The 18,161-nt window shown below is 38.0% G+C and overlaps 1 protein-coding gene across 19 annotated transcripts in view; it reads left to right on the top strand.

The window, feature by feature from the left end:
* Positions 1-18,161, top strand: part of SOX6 (SRY-box transcription factor 6) — a 637,684-nt gene that overhangs the window by 539,417 nt on the left and 80,106 nt on the right. For all 19 annotated transcript variants that reach the window (XM_047691366.1, XM_047691365.1, XM_047691370.1 and 16 more), the window contains 2 exons: positions 9,903-10,052; positions 15,567-15,750. In XM_047691366.1, coding sequence (XP_047547322.1) covers positions 9,903-10,052; positions 15,567-15,750 — 334 coding nt within the window. The remainder of the gene's footprint in view (positions 1-9,902; positions 10,053-15,566; positions 15,751-18,161) is intronic.

The raw sequence follows: 18,161 nt of genomic DNA, 5'->3' as shown, positions 1-18,161 counted from the left end.
ATTGATATGAAATTTCTATTTAATAAATCTGTGCATTTCATCATAGGCATGAATTGTGTTCATTAGCATGACTCTTATGTTCAGTCTTCCACAGTCTCCTGAGAAATTAAAAACCAAGTTCAGTTTAAAAACACTAAAAACATTTTGATAATAAACATGTTTATTTCCAACCAGCAGCATTTGTTTTGTCCACTGATTAAAGTGAAGAAAAACAGCATTTAGAAAATATTATACTTTTCTTTCACACAATTTTTGTTTTCCCAAATATATATTTTTAACAATTTAAATAAAAACTTACCTTTTTTTTTCATTGAATAGTCACTCATATTTGTCTTCATTCTGTTGTTTTGGAGGCTTCATTATGGATGGAAATCGAAGGGCATAGAAGCTGAGCAGTTGTAGAATATTTTTCAAGCAACAGCATCTGGTTTCTTGGCAGTCATCATGGGCCAAGGCAAGGCAGTCCTGGAATATCTCCAGACTTTTCTGTGGGTATTGCTGAGGGATTTCCAGGTCTGCCATGTTGTTGTAATGGTGTTTCCTAGAAACCCGGAAACTCGGAATGGAATCCGAAGTCTGTTAGATAGTGTTTGAGGTCTACACGATTTGGCTCCCTTGCCCTCTCTTTGACATCTGACCCATCACCCTTTGCCCAGCTCACTCTGCTCCAGCCACACTGGCCTCCTTGCTGTTCCTCACACATTCTAAGCACAAGCATCTCTTTGCCTCAGGACATTCACCGATCCATTGCCTCTGCCTGGGATGCTGTCCCCCGGTAGTGACATGGCTTACTCCCCCACTTCTTTCAGGTCTCTACTCACATGCCCCTTCTTTTAGTTTTCCTGACCTCCTCAATATTTAAAAATCCTCCCTCCTCCATATCCATATACCTGGTCACTTAATATTCCATGGCACATATTAGCATCCAAGTTACATATATCTACATGCTTATTTATCATCTTCTCTGTCTTCTCCTCTCCTCTCCTTGACCCCAAATCACTGCTCACTTTTGTTTTCCCAAATAGTGCCTGGCCATTAGTAACCACTCAGTAAATAATTTTTGAATGAATCTGAACCAAAATGCACCTTTTGGTTACAAAAAACAATGCTTTTAAGTATTAGGAACCTAACTCATTTACTAAAAATGTACTTTACTGAACTGAGCACATGTACTCAAATATATATACCCTTTGAAACTTCCCTGTGACTTAAAGGTTTTGGGAAATAATGCTTAGATTTCAAGTCCAACTTCTGGACTCATCGACAAGTTTTTATTTCCTATTGGTAGAGTCAAGATGCACTTGTTTAAGTTTCCCTGATGAGCTACGGCTCTGTGACTAGAGAGTTAAAGGAGCGTTACAAATGCAAGCAGTACCACTTGGAGCACATTCAGAGAGCTGGGTCTCTTCAGCAGTGCTTGCCCAGCTCTTGCAAACAGAAGGAAAACAGTCAGATTCATTCCCATAATGTTGATTTCCAACTGCCCTCATTATCACCTCTTTGAATAACTTGCTTCGAGAACCAAAGTACTAATTGTTTCAATGACTGAACTTTATTTCTGTAAATAAAGCACTATGAATTTACATACTTTATTTGGCACCCTGAAAGAAAGATACTTGGAAGTAGCAAGGAGAGTCTGAGTTTTCTGGTTAAAATTATTGGGGGTTTGCTTTGTTTATACTTCGTTATTTGCACTGTGCAACTATGTTCCATGAGGAAAAGCTGTTCTGGACTCATTCCGATGTAATTGGTGTAACCAAAGAAGGAATTCTGCTGTTTTTTGTGTTGTGTTGTGTTGTGTTGTGTTGTGTTGTTGTTGTAGCAGATGACTGCTTGGGTGCTCAACCTGATGGATTCAGAATTTTTTTTTAAAAGTTCTCTTCATGGAAAGGTAGGACCATTGACCTGAGCCTTTCGCCTTTTCTTTTTTCCTTTTCTTTCATTCTTTTTTTTTTTTTAAAACAGCTTCTCCTCTCCTCCACGCCCTGCCTATTCTCCCCTTGCCTCCCCAACCCCATAAGCACAATGGGTTATGTCAGAGGAGCTACTCAGTGCTTAAGAAAATAAGTGAGAGGATCTCTAGCCAGGAAAACTCTTCTTTCAATTCATTTTTCTTTACTTGACATTCTTGAGCAGGCTGCAGGGGATATAATGAAATGAATTAAACAGGTCCTGGCTTTCCAGTGGCTTATAGTCCATGCTTGTCCTATTTTTCCTTTGGTTGTTGTGGAAGGGCAAATAGCTGAAGTCTCAAAGGGGTTGAAATAGGTCCACTCTCACCTGAGACAGATTTTTGGCCCTTTGTGTGTATTTGCATAAACTTTCATTTTAAAAATCTGAAAACACCTTAACGTGATTATAATTACCTTAAGCTAATTACTGTAGTTGATTTTTAAAATTTGTACATTTTAAAACAAATATTAAAATAAAATTCTACAACATAAATTATTCTCGGGAGCCCAGGGATTACTTGTCAAGCACATAGAGCATACAGTTCTCTTTGAATTCCAGGGGAATGGTGAGAAAACAATCCTTTTATGTAGTCCAGATCAAGAGCTCTGATAAAATGTACATATTCTATTTGCACTGAGTTCCTAAGAGAACAGAACATAAGGAGAAAAGAGTCCCTGTGAACACTGAAGGGGGCAGGTAGTGAATCTGGGTTCTAAATTTCCGTCTATCTTCTGCTCACCAGTTGGTATTCTTATGCAAATCACCTTTGTTTAATAAATTTGAGTTCCCCCTCTCTAAAGCCAAGGGATTAGATTAGATGATGTTTACAGTTCTTGCTTCTGCTAATGTTGTTATCTGGTGTTTACCTGCAAGAAAATAGGTGCGTGACTTAAGGAACCCACAGGCTTATAGTTTCAAGAAAACCAAAACAGAGAAAGATGACTTCCATCTCTGGAGTTCCTTTTGGACAAGGTGTGAGGAAAGGTGTATGAAGAAAAGGGTGTGGGCAGAAATGATAATGATTCCAAAATGACAGAGACAAGAAAGGAAATAAAGGAGTTTTAGTTATTGTTAACAGAGCATCTATTAAATGTCAGCATGATATTAGGTGCTAAGGACATAAATAAGACTGAGTCCTTCCATTAAACAGCTTGGGATCTGCTGGGAGATCAAGACATGAAAAAAAAAAAAAAGAGAGAGAGAGAGAGAGAGAGATTCCATAGAGTACGCGGGAGTAGAAGAGATATGGTGGGAGCACAAAATTGGCAGGGATCAGATAAGGCTTTAAGGGAAAGTGATTTTTGACTTGAGACTTAAAAGATGAGTAGGATCATGACAAACAAGTGGGGTTAATAGGAAAAGAAAGAATATGGCAGGAGAACCAAGGAGGCTGACTTGGAAATTAACCCCATATGTGAGGGGTGGGAGTGGTAGATCTTCCCCTCTTCCTTTTCATCTCCTATCCCGACAGCCAGTTTTCTTTGGTGTCAAGTATTAGGGGTATAGCTAAACAAGTACCTTCTATGCTGAAAAACAAGGACTCCAGTTCTTTCCTTCCATAAAAACCACAGCTATATTTCCTGGATCGTTTTGTTGACATTGGAGGTTTAGGAGAAGTAAAAGTATTTGTGATCTCTTTCAAATTATTTTTAAGCTTTCTCTGCCCTCCCCCAGCGCCCCCCCAACCAGTCTGTAATGACTTGTTACTGACATATTTTCTTCCCTGTGCTGAACAAGCACTAAATCATGCTGCTTAATTACCCCTGTCTCCGTTCCACCCTCTCACAGCCTCACAGCTGAACTTGTCCAGCTTTATAGCATGCCTTGCTTGGTAGGCAGAGGAATGGCCATCAGCATTGTTTTGAGAAGATCACAAAACCCAGGGTGTCCCTGGAGAACTGAGCAAGGCTTGAGGCCTAGTGTTAGGTAGCATCAATCAAGTAAATACTGACATTAGCTTAAAGATGCCTCTCACCCACCCGGCTTGTTTCTTCCAACTTCTCCAATTGCCCGCCCCCTTCCTCCACCCCCAGTAGTGTGTGGTGCACAAGAACAGAATCTGAGTTAACGAGGGCTAGGGGGCTGGGGTTCCCAGATATCATATGGGGCTACAGCAGGTGGGGTAAATGTAAGGGTCGGGGTTGAAAGCTTTCATGAAAGCCCGTTGAATCTGTTTTTACAGAACAACATTTTCCCTTCCCTTCCTTACTTCGTTATCCACCAATAGGCTAGTTGTATTTGAGGGAAAGTGTTTTTTCTTTCTCTCTAGGCCAGATTTCGACAGGTCACTTTAAAATGCCCTTTCTAATTGAAATGACAAAACACAAGAGAATTTACTCCAAAGAGAATCTAGTGTGTGAAGCTGTGCCTGCTTTTTTACTGTTGGTTTCCATATACTGGAGCGTACTGGTGCCAGTTTAAAGCCCCTGACAATTTCCACGTTTATCAAGTTCTCCTGTTTCTACCTACGCCCTGCATAGTTCTTTTTAGTTTATCAGTCTATCAGATATGTGTCACTAGGGTATTTCGAGTGTCTTCTCTTAGGGCTTGGAGAAGGGCGTTGTTTAGATCCAAATTGTGCCCCTTGCTTCTTCAAGGTGGCTGGTGGTACCATTAACTCTTTCCGTATTTGAGGACTGTGAAGTGCCATTTGAGACAAAGTCGCTGCAAGACATCTGGTAATATAGTTTGCTATTTGAGAACTTGGAACAGCAGCAACATCAGAATCTCTCTTCTCCTTGGACAACGATTCTTATCTGGTGGCTAGGAACAGGAAATGGGTTTCATTATTATTCACCATATAGCTTATTTAAAGCACATGGGCTTTAAAGTGAGACTGACTGTAAAATAGATAATAATTCCCATTTTATATGATTATTTTGAAAACTAAATAAAATAATAAATTTAAAATGCCTGACACAGAACCTGACCGAGTTAATGCACAGTGCATGCTTGTTGAATGAACCCATGAATGAATGGGAGTGATGATTGGATGGCTGGGTGAGTGATTATGTGGTTATGTGAAAATCGTGTGATTATGAGAATATGGGCCTTGCACCTTTTTGTCTATGGAGCTCTCCACTGGAGATCTTACATGATTTTCTCCCTGTAAGCAGGTGTATATGTGTACACCTGCGTATTTCACATTATGTTAAATAGTAGGTACACCGTGACACCACTCATTATAATTTGACATGAATTTGGCTGTACTGGGGGTAAAGCAAGCCTCTCTTCTCAAGTGCAATGGTGTTATAAAGTGACTCTGACACAATATATTTTTTAGGTCCTGACCATAGTCTAGTGTATATACTCTAAGACACTCAAGAATTTCACCATAAGGCGGAGTTGGGTAGACGTATCGTTTTGTGTTGAATGTAAGTAGGCCTAGTTATTAAAGTATCACTAGGATCCAAATGCAAGATAGGGTTTTGTGGGTTTTTTTTTTAAGATTTTATTTATTTATTTGACAGACAGAGATCACAAGTAGGCAGAGAGGCAGGCAGAGAGGGTGGGGGGTAGGTGGGTGCTGAGCAGAGAGCCCAATGCAGGGCTCGATCCCAGGACTCTGGGATCATGACCTGCACTGAAGGCAGAGGCTTTAACCCACTGAGCCACCCAGGTGCCCCTTCATAGGACTTTCTTAATCTAATGTATTTAAAAAGATTGGTCAGTGAGTTAGTGGTAAAGCATAGGAAAGATTCTTTGTATCTTGTATATTTGTATTCTTTGTATCTTGGTTTGGTTTACTGCTTTTTCTGGATAACTTCTTTTTTGAGTCTAAAGTCTAAAATGACTAATGTGACCTATAAGACTGTACCCCTCTCTAGACTCTTCTCATGCCACTCCACCATCACTTAATAGTCTTGCCACATTAGCCCTTTTTTGGTTTTTTGAAATCTTATCTACTTTTCTACCTCAGAGCCATAATAATCAGTGTTCTTTTTTCTGGAATGTTCTTTATAACCTTTCAACCTGGATAATTCTTAAAGTATTACTTCCTTAGAGAAGCTATTTTGATTCTCCAGACTATGTTACACACCTTTGTCCCATCATCTTTTGACATTCTGTATTTTTCTTAGCACCTAACCATACCTAACCATAATTCATAATTACCGTTTAAGCATTTAGTTAATATCAGTTTTTCTTTTTAGCTCCGGTAAGGCAGGGACTATTTCCGAGTTGCTTGTTGTTGCCTCTCCGGTTTTTAGCATAATGTTTAGTTAATGGTAAGCGTTTGATAAAGATTGACCAGGGAACAGATTCATCAATGCTGGAATGTGCCTGCAAGGTGTAATGGTTGGTTCATCATACAGTCATTTCTACTTTAAATGGTGATGTTGAATGAGTGTCCTTCTAATACCAGTGCTAATTAGTTATGCTGTCTTGATGTGGTACTTCTCTTTTGTAGTCCTCCGTCCATCAGCGGAATGAGGAGGTGAGACTAGACTAAATAATCTAGGAAGACTCCTTCAGTTTTGGGGCTAAGTATGGCATTTTTCAACGTACCAAAACTCTTAATACTGGCTACTTTATTAAGCCTAAACTAATAGTAATACAGGTGGAATATTTTTAGCCATAAAATAGTAAAAGCATTTCTTAAAATGCTCCCATAAAATATGAGTGATTTTATGATTCTGAAAAAAATATTTAGCTAGGCTCATTTTTTAAATGTATGCACTGTATGTCTTTTATATATCTTGGATAAAGAAGTAATATGCCAAACAACCACTGAACACTTTTCAAAATTGAAATGGAAAAAAATCTATATTTACAGTAACAGAACAGTCTTCACCAAAGTTTACATGTTTATGAAACTCTGGCTAAGCCTGTTATAAGCTTTACTACATTGTTGGTTTTGCAAACCTCAACTGTGTTTGGAAATGAATATTCATCATTATATCACTGTGACTGTGGACTGTGATCTCCGAGTCCTATCTGGAATGGCACTTTTGTAAACTCTTATGCCATAGTTAATTAGAGTTTAACCTTTCTTTTTCCCAAACCATTAGCCCACAAAGGAGTTTTTGAACTAAGGCTATTTATTTGAATAACTCATATTTTGTGTTCTTCCAAAAAAGGATACAGCAACATTTAGAGAAACTTAAAGTTCATAACTAATTAGACTGAGAAGCAAAATCGGTACTACCCCACAGTTGCTGCTCAACAGCAGAATTTGTGTCAGAGAAGTTTGAGACAGGTGACTGAAGTTAACAGTTATTGAAAAACTTTCTAGTTAACATTTTAACAAATGACTTCAAAAGAATAATTTCTGGCGAAACAGCATAATTTAATCTAGGCTGGGCTTATTTTCCTTTTTTTTTTTTTTTTTTTAACTCAGCAGCATAAAATTAGTTGTTATATACGACAAATATCATCACATACCGCTTCTGTTGCCTCATTCGTAGAGAATATCTGTCCTTCCTAACAGCCAGTGATTTTATATAGTATGTTAATCGTGAAAACATTGATTGGTTATCTTTCATGTGCAAGGCACTATTTTTGCTGCTACGCATTCAGCAATAATCAGGTGGATGGTGACTTCAGTCAGCTGACAAGTCTATCCAACATGATAAGGCGTGTGCGCACAACTAAACACAGGTTTAAAAAAAAAGTGGTAAGTGGCACAAAAAAGGTGCACATCGGATGTTCAGGGTCTCTATCTTACATCTTCTCCAAAACCATGTGCTTGTTGCAAGACTTTGAATCCTCCCCAGCTTCTAACACAGACTTGCATATAGAACATCTTCAATTAACGTTAGCTTAGAAGATGAGGTGTCTTGTGAAATCGTTTGGTAAACCTGCTCCTATTCGGTGAATGGCATTCTTTTTTATCTAGGTCAGATCTGAAGTCTTCAGTCTGAAAAGCATGGTACTTACATCTAAAATTATATATTTTGTGGGACAGGATGTGACAATTTTTACTTTCATGAGCGCCTTCTATCTTTACATTGGGCTCTGTTTTCTGGCTTTTATTTCAAGGCTTATTCTACTCAATCTTATCTGGTATCTTACTGTCCAGCTGACCCAGCTCTGTAAATTCATGGCATGTGGCTATGCTGCTTCTTGCCACGCACGGTCAGTGATCACAGCTCACAAGGAATTCTGAGGAGTCTCGGCACTTCTGGGGTCTTTCCTCTTAGGTACAAACCACTAGAAAGCGATATGAAATAAATGGTTATCAAAGCTTTAGAGGAAGCAATTTACAGTATTTCTAAAAAGCAAGAAACGTCTGTATTGTTCAATCTGAAGGTTTTCTGAATTTAGTCAGCTTTCTAAAAAATAGATTTGTTCCTGAGGGTTTGTTTTTCTGTGTTGTTTTTTTTTTCACTAGTTGAAGTTCAACATTGAGTAAAATTGACTTTCTTCTGATCTTGTGAATTATAGAGGGAAAATGAAGGCATAAATGATACGTAAGGACTCTCGCCTCTCTAAGATTCCATGACTCTTTAATACTCAGTAGGAGGGCATATTGGTCATGACGCCGGATACTGTGTGGTGGACACTTTCTCAGCTCTCAACCGTCTTCACTCCATTCAGTAGAAAACTTTTCTTCAGTGGCTTTATCCAAGCAGAAAAATTTCAGAAGCTTCACTTGCCCCCGCCCCCTTTGAAGACACCTGGCTGCATTTCAAAGGAAAAGGATACCACAGAGTAAAAAGGAAACAGAAAAGGCAGCCTTTTCTCCCCCTAAGTTCTAGCAGTTTAACTGACTCTTACTTGTGAATTTTTCTTGCCACTGAGTCATTGCACATACAGAATTATGAAACTTTAATTTCTTTAGAGGCTTGTTATATTAGAAAAATTGTTCCAAAGAAAGCAACAATCATGACATAAGCACATCTGGCTCTTGCAAATTATTCTTTATTAAGCTTTCATTTAATTACATGTGCTGAAAGGTCTGTTTTTGATTACTGTAATTTTTTTTATTTGTCCATCTGAATGATAGTAATGCTGGAAATTACACACAAACCACCTGTTTTTTTTTCCCCCCTTACTAATATAGCAAAGTTTGAGCTATTTTCTCTGTGGTTGATGAACTAGGAAGCTTTCTATTTATTATGCTAGAAATATGACTATCAAGGTAATGGCTTAATCTTGATTATAAGAAGAAAAGAAAATATTTGAATGGAGTTTCCAAGCATTAAATAGTGTGAGGACTGAGGTATCAGAATTCTGGTTAACCATAGCAGGTTAACACATTCATTTATTACCAGTTTCACCCAAAAGCTATTAATCAACAGTTAGGGATTTAACATCCTGTGTTGGAAAAAGAAGCTTTATTTTATTTCGTTTCATTCCATTTCATTTCATTTCATTTTTTGGTCTATAATCTGGCCATATTCTCTTGAGGATTATGTTATATGCTGCTGAGAAATAAGACCTCGAGGAAACAGTGACTGCTGTTGGGCCTCCAGGATCTTTAGGGCAGCATTCTTATCATCCAGAAGGATCAGCATCCTCAGAGGGGCTTGGTCAGTATTGAATAAGAACAGTGTTCTTCCAGGAATCCCTAGGAAAGTTCAGATTAGTTACTTAGTACATGAATATTAAAATTACATGAATGGACATACTGATATTTGAAGAACTTTTTATAACAATTTTAGGCACTAGAAAGAATCATAGAAACCATTTAGTCAAATTCCTTTTTGTACCGAAGAAACGGAGTTCTAGAGCAACCAAACTCTTTCTTCAGGTCCATAAAGTGATTGCCAGAAGGGCCAGGAACAGGACGATGGCTCTCATGCCAGTACTCACTCTTTATATTATTTGGTCTCTCTTATTTCCTCTTTAAAAAATTAGTGAAAGAGAAATTGCAAGGCTGTCAGAGAAATAGTTATCTAACAATACGGTAAGTTTTTTTGTTTTGTTTTGATTTTCCACTTTTTGTTTCTTGAAACTCAATTTCAGCTGCATTTAAAAAGATAACGTTTGTCTTCCCTGTTTTGCAGCAGCTCTATGCAGCTCAGCTGGCCAGCATGCAGGTGTCACCTGGAGCAAAGATGCCATCGGCTCCACAGCCACCAAACACAGCAGGGGCAGTCTCACCTACCGGGATAAAAAATGAAAAGAGAGGGACCAGCCCTGTAACTCAAGTTAAGGTACTTGCTTTGCAGGATTGTGAAAACAGTTTGGAAAACAGCTTCACAAGAAAAGTAGTGAACAGGACTGGGATGGGAATGAACAGCAGGAAGCATAGCAGCATAAAGGAACCCCAAATGCTCCTCATTATGGTAAATTTCATGATTGAGCACTGAGAAACAGGTGTTTCCCTTTTGATAACAATAGTGCCATATTGTGAGATCTTTACCTAAATCTGCAAACTCACTTCTCAGGAGTTTTTCCCCTTTGGATTCTGGCTTTTATTTTTTAATGTTCACTGGCATGAATGGCCATGGTTTTATTGCCAGTCTTTGTCATAGACTTGTGACACTTTCTCTCAAAGTTCCTTAAACAGGTGGGAGCCAACTTACAGTATCAGGAAAGGAGGCTCTCAAAACTTTAGATTTAAGAAAAAGGGGACGGAAAAGAATCTATGGCTGAACTTCATATAGTTTGTTGATAAAGGTCTCTCCTTCAGGAATAGTTAATGTGGCTCTGAGGAATGAGTGGTATCATTATCTATTCATTCTTTGATGCCTTGTGGTTGAGAGGATAAACAGGCTCTCCCAGGTTATGGCTGGGACAGTGATAGAGGCCTTTCCTCACTAATTCTCAGTGTCTTAAAATGTGGCACCTGGGCAGTATTTGGCGACAGAGGAAAATGGATGATATGCTCCAACTTTGTGCTGCAGCCGGTACCTATAGGTGGTACTGGTTGGTTTTTATAATATAGTTCAGAGAAACAATTGCTTTGTATCATTGACTTATCTACTTAGAGGCATATGATTAGCACAGAGGTATTACAATAATACATTACAATAATGTACCCAAAGTACTACATTTGGAGAAACTTTGCAATTATTAAATTTTCGCAAGGGAAACATCTAAGGCCAACAAAACAGCATCAAATGCTACAAAATCACTGAAATTATTTTATTTTCTATAATGTGCAGATAGGAATTAAACCCATGCTTTAAATTCTCCAGAGAAATAGATGAATATTTATGCTTTGTTGTTAGAAATATTGAGGTATGACAATAGGCAGCTTACATTTAATAAGGTAACATTACTTATGGAAACAGGCTGTCTCTTTTGTATTCCAAGAATTTCTGTTTGTGAATAAGAGGCAGAACACTACAACTAAAACCAAAGCACTTTGTTTAATTATAGTTGTTAGAATATGAACATAGCAAACATTTTTTACTGCAGATATTGGGTATTAGATATTTTAACATGAAAAAGTCATTTTGTAAGTGAGTTGGCCAAATGGAACTGCACCAAACCAAGCCTTTACTGGATGAGTAAAATGTTCCCTGGTTAAATTCAAGTTTACATCTGCTTTTACCATTCCAGCTTTGTGGGCCAACTGAGTTTTATTACTCACTCCACCACATGCAAATTCTTAGGGAGTTCTCTATATAATTTGACTTGACTATATTTTATATTAATAACAAAGGAAACATTCTTTATGCTTACTATATTGTTTATTGTATGTGTGGGTAAAAATATATAGATCAGGGCATGAAGCAAATTTTTTCAATTTAAAAAAAATAGATTCTACCTATTACTGAAGAAGTTATGAGAATAATCTCATGAATTGGCAATTGAACGGATTATGGTCACTAAAATATAATTCTGTCTATAATCATTGCTTTCCCTCTGTATATAACATGACCACATGACATAGGGCACCTTTTGCTGAAGGTAGCAAAATTAAACATAGATGGTCTTATACACCTTCTTTCACTCAGAATTTTTATCTGCTATAATTATCAACATCAGAAATCAGAATTTTTTTGGTTCAAATTTTAGTTCTACCACTTTTACCATCTGTGTCACTTTGGGCAAGTTACTTCTTTCAGCCTTAGTTTTCTGCTCTGAAAAATGAGAGTTAATATTATGGGCCTTAAACCCTCTAGCATATAGTGACTATTCCATAAATGTAAGTGTAGTGATGATTGTGATGATGATGATCTGATGAAGATGATGGTGGTGCTGGTGATGGTGGTTGTAAGTGAACTATCCATTTGTATAACAAAAGAGAGCCTAATTAAATACCTAGAGGAGTTCCATTTTCAGCTGTAATGGAGAAACAAGGATCAGAGTTAGTCTCCAGCTTAAGCAACTGAAACACAGGACAAAATATATAAAACAATGATTCTCAGACATTTGTAATACGATTAGAGGACAGTGATTCCAGAGAGAAGAGACACAAGTGAGGCAAGTACTACAGTTATTCCAGCTTACTGTCTAAAGGTAGTTTCTAGGTCATAGTGCAAAGACGGGTACCCACATGGAAAATGGCAGGCTCTCTGAGTAGAGACATAGAGTTCAGAGTTTTGGGATACCAACGTAGGCAGAATTTGTGAGGTAGAGTACCAAGGAGGAGAAAGCTGCTCACCGAGAGAATACTGAAAATCTGTAGGAGATTCCCCTGTATTTAGCTGAGTATTGATCGGCATATGCATATGAGGAAACTCTCTGAGGAACGAGGAAAATACCAGATGTAGCAGGCAAAGCACCTGCAAGATTCACTAATGACTGAGAATGATTTGTGTTCCCATTAGCCAGAGTGGAAAGATCTTCTGACATAAGGGGTATCAAGTAGTATTGCCCAAAAGGTGATACCTCAGTAATGAGGCCAAATTATCCCTAGGTTAGTGGCTTCTCTGAACCTACCTCACAAACTTAAAAGCAAGCCTAGAAAGGGCCAAACTTTTCTATGTCTCAGAACAAAGTCCTCAAAGATTTGAAAGAATTCATGAACATGAACTCCAACATCTAGCAATGTAAAATTCATAGTGTGTAACATCCATTTAATAATTACCAGGCTTTTATAAAAGCAAAAAATATGAATAATAATAGGGAGAGAAATCAATCAATAGAAACAGATCCCAAAATGGCACAGATGATAGAGTTAGTAGTTAAGACAGTAGTTAAGACAGCTACTACAGAGTCACCGAGCTATAGCCAAATGAAGAGACAGGCAAATCTTGCTCCTAGAAAACACCCATGGAATTTCTGTCAGGCCAGGGCATGCTATGAGAACCAATATTGGGCCTGCCATGGTGAAAAAGAATTTACTTGATTGGGAGTTGGTAGATGCTTCCCATTCATGCCCAGCAGCATTGTTGGCAGAAGTGGCAATCATTGAATTATAAAAATAAACAATCAGGGTATATTCAAAGCTGGGAAAAATAGATGTTATAAGCTCTATATGTTTAAGAAGATAGAAGAAAACATGAGCATTATAAGGACGTAGAACACATCCATGGAATGTCTGGGAGATGAGAAATATGGTATTTGTTTGTTTGTTTTTGTCTTTGTTTTTGTTTTTAATTAATTTATTTGACAGAGAGCACTAGTAGGGGGACTGGCAGAGGGAGAGGGAGAAGCAGGCTTTCCACTGAGCAGGGAGCCCAATGTAGGGCTCGATCCCAGGACTCTGGGATCATGACCTGAGCCTAAGCAGACGCTTAACCAACTGAGCCATCCAGGCACCGGAGAATTATAGTTTTTGAGATGAAAATTGTACTGGACTAGTACTGAGGGGATTAGACATCAGAGAAGGAAAGATTAGTGAACTTGATGACAGAATGATGAAACTATCCCAAATGAAATATATAGAAAGAAGACTATCAGTGCTGTGAGATATCAACTGGCCTAATGTGTGCACCCAGAACCCCAGAAGGAAAAGGAAGAAATAGAAAAAATATATTTGAAGAAGTAATGGATGAAAATTTTCCAACTTTGAAGAACAGTCTGAACTCAGATACCTAAGAAGCTCAGTGAACCCCAAATAAAACAAACATGGAGAAAACTAGATACCTAGCCTAGAAGTCACTATTATTTAGATAGAAGTAAAGGAACTAATTAGTCTAAATATCCTTTGAGTGAAGAGTAAAGAGAAGTAAATTGTAATCAAGCACATAAGACATTTTTGACATGCATAATGATGCAGTCGTGTTTCCTAAGACTCCATCCTATGTCTAGATATAAAGATAAATGCACATTGCAACAGAGATGTGCCAGATTATCTATTTCCCACCAAGACAAAAAAAAAAAATTCACTACGTTATCAAATGACTTATTTTCTTTGATAGTTTAATAGAAAAGGGACCTGGGATTTGGAGTCCAGTAAATTAGAGTTCAAATTTGTCCTTCCATGTATGACTCTGAACAATGATTTTGTCACTCTGACCCTTCCTCCTTTGTGAATTTAGAATAATACTGCCCAACCTCATAAACTTATAGACTTATAGTTAAATGAACTAATATACGTGAAAATATCTAGCACAGTGCTTGGTGTATATACTGGCTTCTCTGTCCATGTTGTTTCTATGTTCTCTCTCTAATCTTCCTCCTGAGTAGCCTTTTCTGGAATCTCTTTCTGTCCTCCCTTAAATGACCATGGTACTAGGGGAGAACTTAGAGATTAGCTAGGATCAGGCTCTCTTCCCAAAGGAGAGAATGTTCTGTTTCCAAGCTCTATTGTGTTTTAAAAAGTGACATTAATAAAATTCTCTGTGCCTTCTCAGAAGCAAAACAGAAGTTAACATTTGCTGACAATTTTACTGTAGAACACAATAATATAGATCTTAAAACTGAACATTTAAATGAGTATGTTTATATTACAACTAAGTTTCTAAAACAATGGACATGTTGTTATATGTCTTTAACTACAGGATGAACGAGACAAAGGCAAGGAGTTTAGCTTTCAAGCTCCTGGTTACACTAGAGTTACAAGTCAGATACTTGAATACTGTGCCCAGTATAGAAGGACAGGCATCTTAAAATAGACATTCTGTAAATATACGTAGCAAAGAATATAAAGAGACATCACTTTAGACATGAAAAATAAATTACATATAGCATGGTATGTAAAACATAATTATAATGTGTGCTTGCTCTTTGCAAAAATTAATTTTAAACCTGAATAGAGACCAGAATTTAGACCATGAGGGGTGTCCACACCCAGAAAGCCACATAGAAACCATGCTGTGGCATGTGGCTCCCTGGGCAGAGGCCCAGGAGAGCAGAAGAAGCCTGTGTTTCCATTTTTAAAGTACTTGCAATTGTTTGATTTAAAATATATATTAAAAAATTAGCTGCAGAGCCTATTTATAGTTGCAGGAACTTTTCAGAGAGAATAACACAAAAGCACTACAGAGCTGCTGAAATTTTAAATAATTCTTTGTAAATGCCCTAGGTTAATTTAGATCCTTGAAAACACATTAGGAAATTAAGCTGTAATGTGAGCTAATTCAGATTTTAATTTGGCAAAAAGAATGATCCAACTACACAGTTAATGTAAATAGAAGCATAACAGGGAAATTAATGAGGTTTCCTTCCGATGAATCTTCAAGGAGGTAGATAATTAGCTTCTTTTGTTATTATTGTAGGAGAATGTGGCATTGTCTCTGAGGTGTAAAATAACTGTGGCTTACTAAGTGATAATGTGCTTCATTTGTCTTTTTTTTTTTTTAATAATTATTTATGTTAAACTCTTGTAGGATGAAGCAGCAGCACAGCCGCTAAATCTCTCTTCCCGACCCAAGACAGCGGAACCTGTGAAGTCCCCAACATCTCCCACCCAGAGCCTCTTCCCAGCCAGCAAAACCAGCCCCGTTAATCTGCCTAACAAAAGCAGCATCCCCAGCCCCATCGGAGGAAGCTTGGGAAGAGGATCCTCTTTAGGTAAATGAAAAGGTCAACAACATGAAGAGATTTCTGATTTTGGTAAAAGAAAGCAAACCTGTTCAGGGATGACTGATGCCTGTTTCCAAAGTGGTCCTTAGTCCAAGGGGGAAAAAAAGAAAAAGTAAAAGTAAAATCCTTTCTACTGAAACGTGACCCCTCTTGGTATCTTGGGTGATTAGAACTTTTGGAAAAGGTCATAATATAAATCCTTTGGGATGGGTTCTTTAGAGGCCGCCGTTAGATACAGCAAATCAGAGACTTGGGGATTTCTGTGCTTGGTTAATGCTTTGCCACTGAAGTAACTCTAGGCAGACAAGAGTGATCATGAACCCTCCAAGGGCCTAAAGGGACCTGGCCTCCAAGCTGCCTGCCAAAAGTCCAAAGTTTCTTTGAAGTTTTATATTTTCTTTTTAAAATGTATGTGAATTTTGCGTCTTATCCCATATTAGTTTTGCATTAAAACAAATGTGAATGACACACACACTTCAATGACATAATATGAAATAAAATTGATATCTGATAAGATATGTCAGAATGATCCTCGGGCTTCTAACACTCTCTGATATATTGCCAAGTATCTCCAGGGACACTCATAGCCCAGTGAGAAGGATAGAGGGAAAACATGGGTTTTGGCATCAGACAGACTTGGATTCAGAGCCTACACTTACTTGTTATGTGACCCTGGGAAAGTTACTTAATATTTTTGAACTCAGTTTCCTAATCTCTTAGAGGGGAATATTATTACCTAGCTCATAGTTTGTTATGAGAATTCAGGGAGGAAAATGCATATAAAATGCCCAGCACAGTGTCTGGCACCTCAAAGGCATACAATCTAAAAAAAACTAGACTGAACCAATACCAACACATTTACATATACATGTGGAATGAAACAATAAAGGTGAAAGCATTTGTCAGCAGCAGAGTGCCAAATAAGTATTAGCATGTTGTTACTAAGCCTCTTAATTTTCATATGAGACACAGAGATAACAAGGGATTGGGGGCTCAGAATTACGTTTCTTCACCGCATTACCTTCCTTGCCTTATTGAGTCCTGGAGCCTGAAACGCTTATTATAATAAACAAAATAATGTGTTACGTGTAACCATTTGCCGTTGAAAAGCCATTTTTGACTATATTATCTCATCTGATTTTTTACAATCATCTTATGACATAGTGCATTATTACCCTCATTGTATGATGAAGTAAATGGATTCTTACAGGTAAAATGGCTTGCCCAATGCCATGTAGCTATGAATGAGTAAAGCCAAGACTAGAATCTGGGTCCTCTCACCTGAGTTAAATAAACTCAGTGTTCATTTTTTGTGAATTCGCAGTTGGAGTATTTGCTGTACTGTGTTGGGTTTAAGTAAATCTTCTGATGGGGAGATATACCTCTTCCTCATTAAAACTTGGGATATTAGGATCCATAAAGCAGCCTATTCTCATTTTGAGTCTGGCTGCCTCTGCAGGGGACCGGGAGGTTTTCACTCCACGTCCGTGAAATTCGTGTGGGAGAAAGAAGGGAGTCATTTCCAGTATGTGAATATGGTTGCTGGGTTGTTGGAAGTTGTGAGATAAGAAAGAGGGGAAAAAAAAGCCAACTTAGGGACAAATAATAGGCTTGATCTTGAAATGGCTTTAATGGCTTTCCCATTGTCCACTTCTGAATTTTGTTTGGATGGTATTTGTTTGCTCTACTGGGCATTGTGAGGGACAAAGATGAGTATGTCACAGGCCCTGCTCTTAGAGAGTTTATACATCAGCAGAGCAGATTTCTTAGATCATAAGCTAGAAATGGGCTGAAGCAATCACAATTTCGTTCAGTTGGTGTTGGATAGAAATGTTCTGTTTGGTTTTTATCAGAAAAGCTCCAGAGCAAACGCTGAGGGGTTTTCTATATCCTAAGAAGCAACTGTTTGACCGTTAAACAATTTACTATAGATAGCCTTGGGAATTTTTTCTAGACTCACGCATATATACATGTACCACACACACACACACACACACACACGGTGTGGACTTGACTCTAGTCTGGTTTCCTCTGTCCTGTCTGAGGTGTATGCGTGTGGACACACATGCATGTGCGATGAAATGTTCATATGAGGATACAAACAAGTGGATCACATTAAACTTGACCACAGCCGCTGAAATCGATCAGTCAGCAAGCAGTTGCCTTCTTTTGGTCTAAGAATTGGAAAAGCTTGTGTAAAGTATTAATTTTAACCCACAGTAAAATGCAAGATACTGAAGAAAATTAGGCAGTTTAATTTTTTTGTTCTGTCTGAGTTGTATGGAATATAACGAAAGTAAATATTTGTTCTCACTTTATTTGAAGCTTTGTACTGATGTGAAAACCATTCCCACACATACAGCCTCCCCCTCAGGAAGACAGGGAGCTGAGAGCAGTAG

Source organism: Lutra lutra, chromosome 10, assembly GCF_902655055.1.
Source record: "Lutra lutra chromosome 10, mLutLut1.2, whole genome shotgun sequence".
Lineage (NCBI taxonomy): Eukaryota > Metazoa > Chordata > Mammalia > Carnivora > Mustelidae > Lutra > Lutra lutra.
Note: the sequence above shows the minus strand (reverse complement) of the source record. Positions and strands in the feature narration are given on the sequence as shown.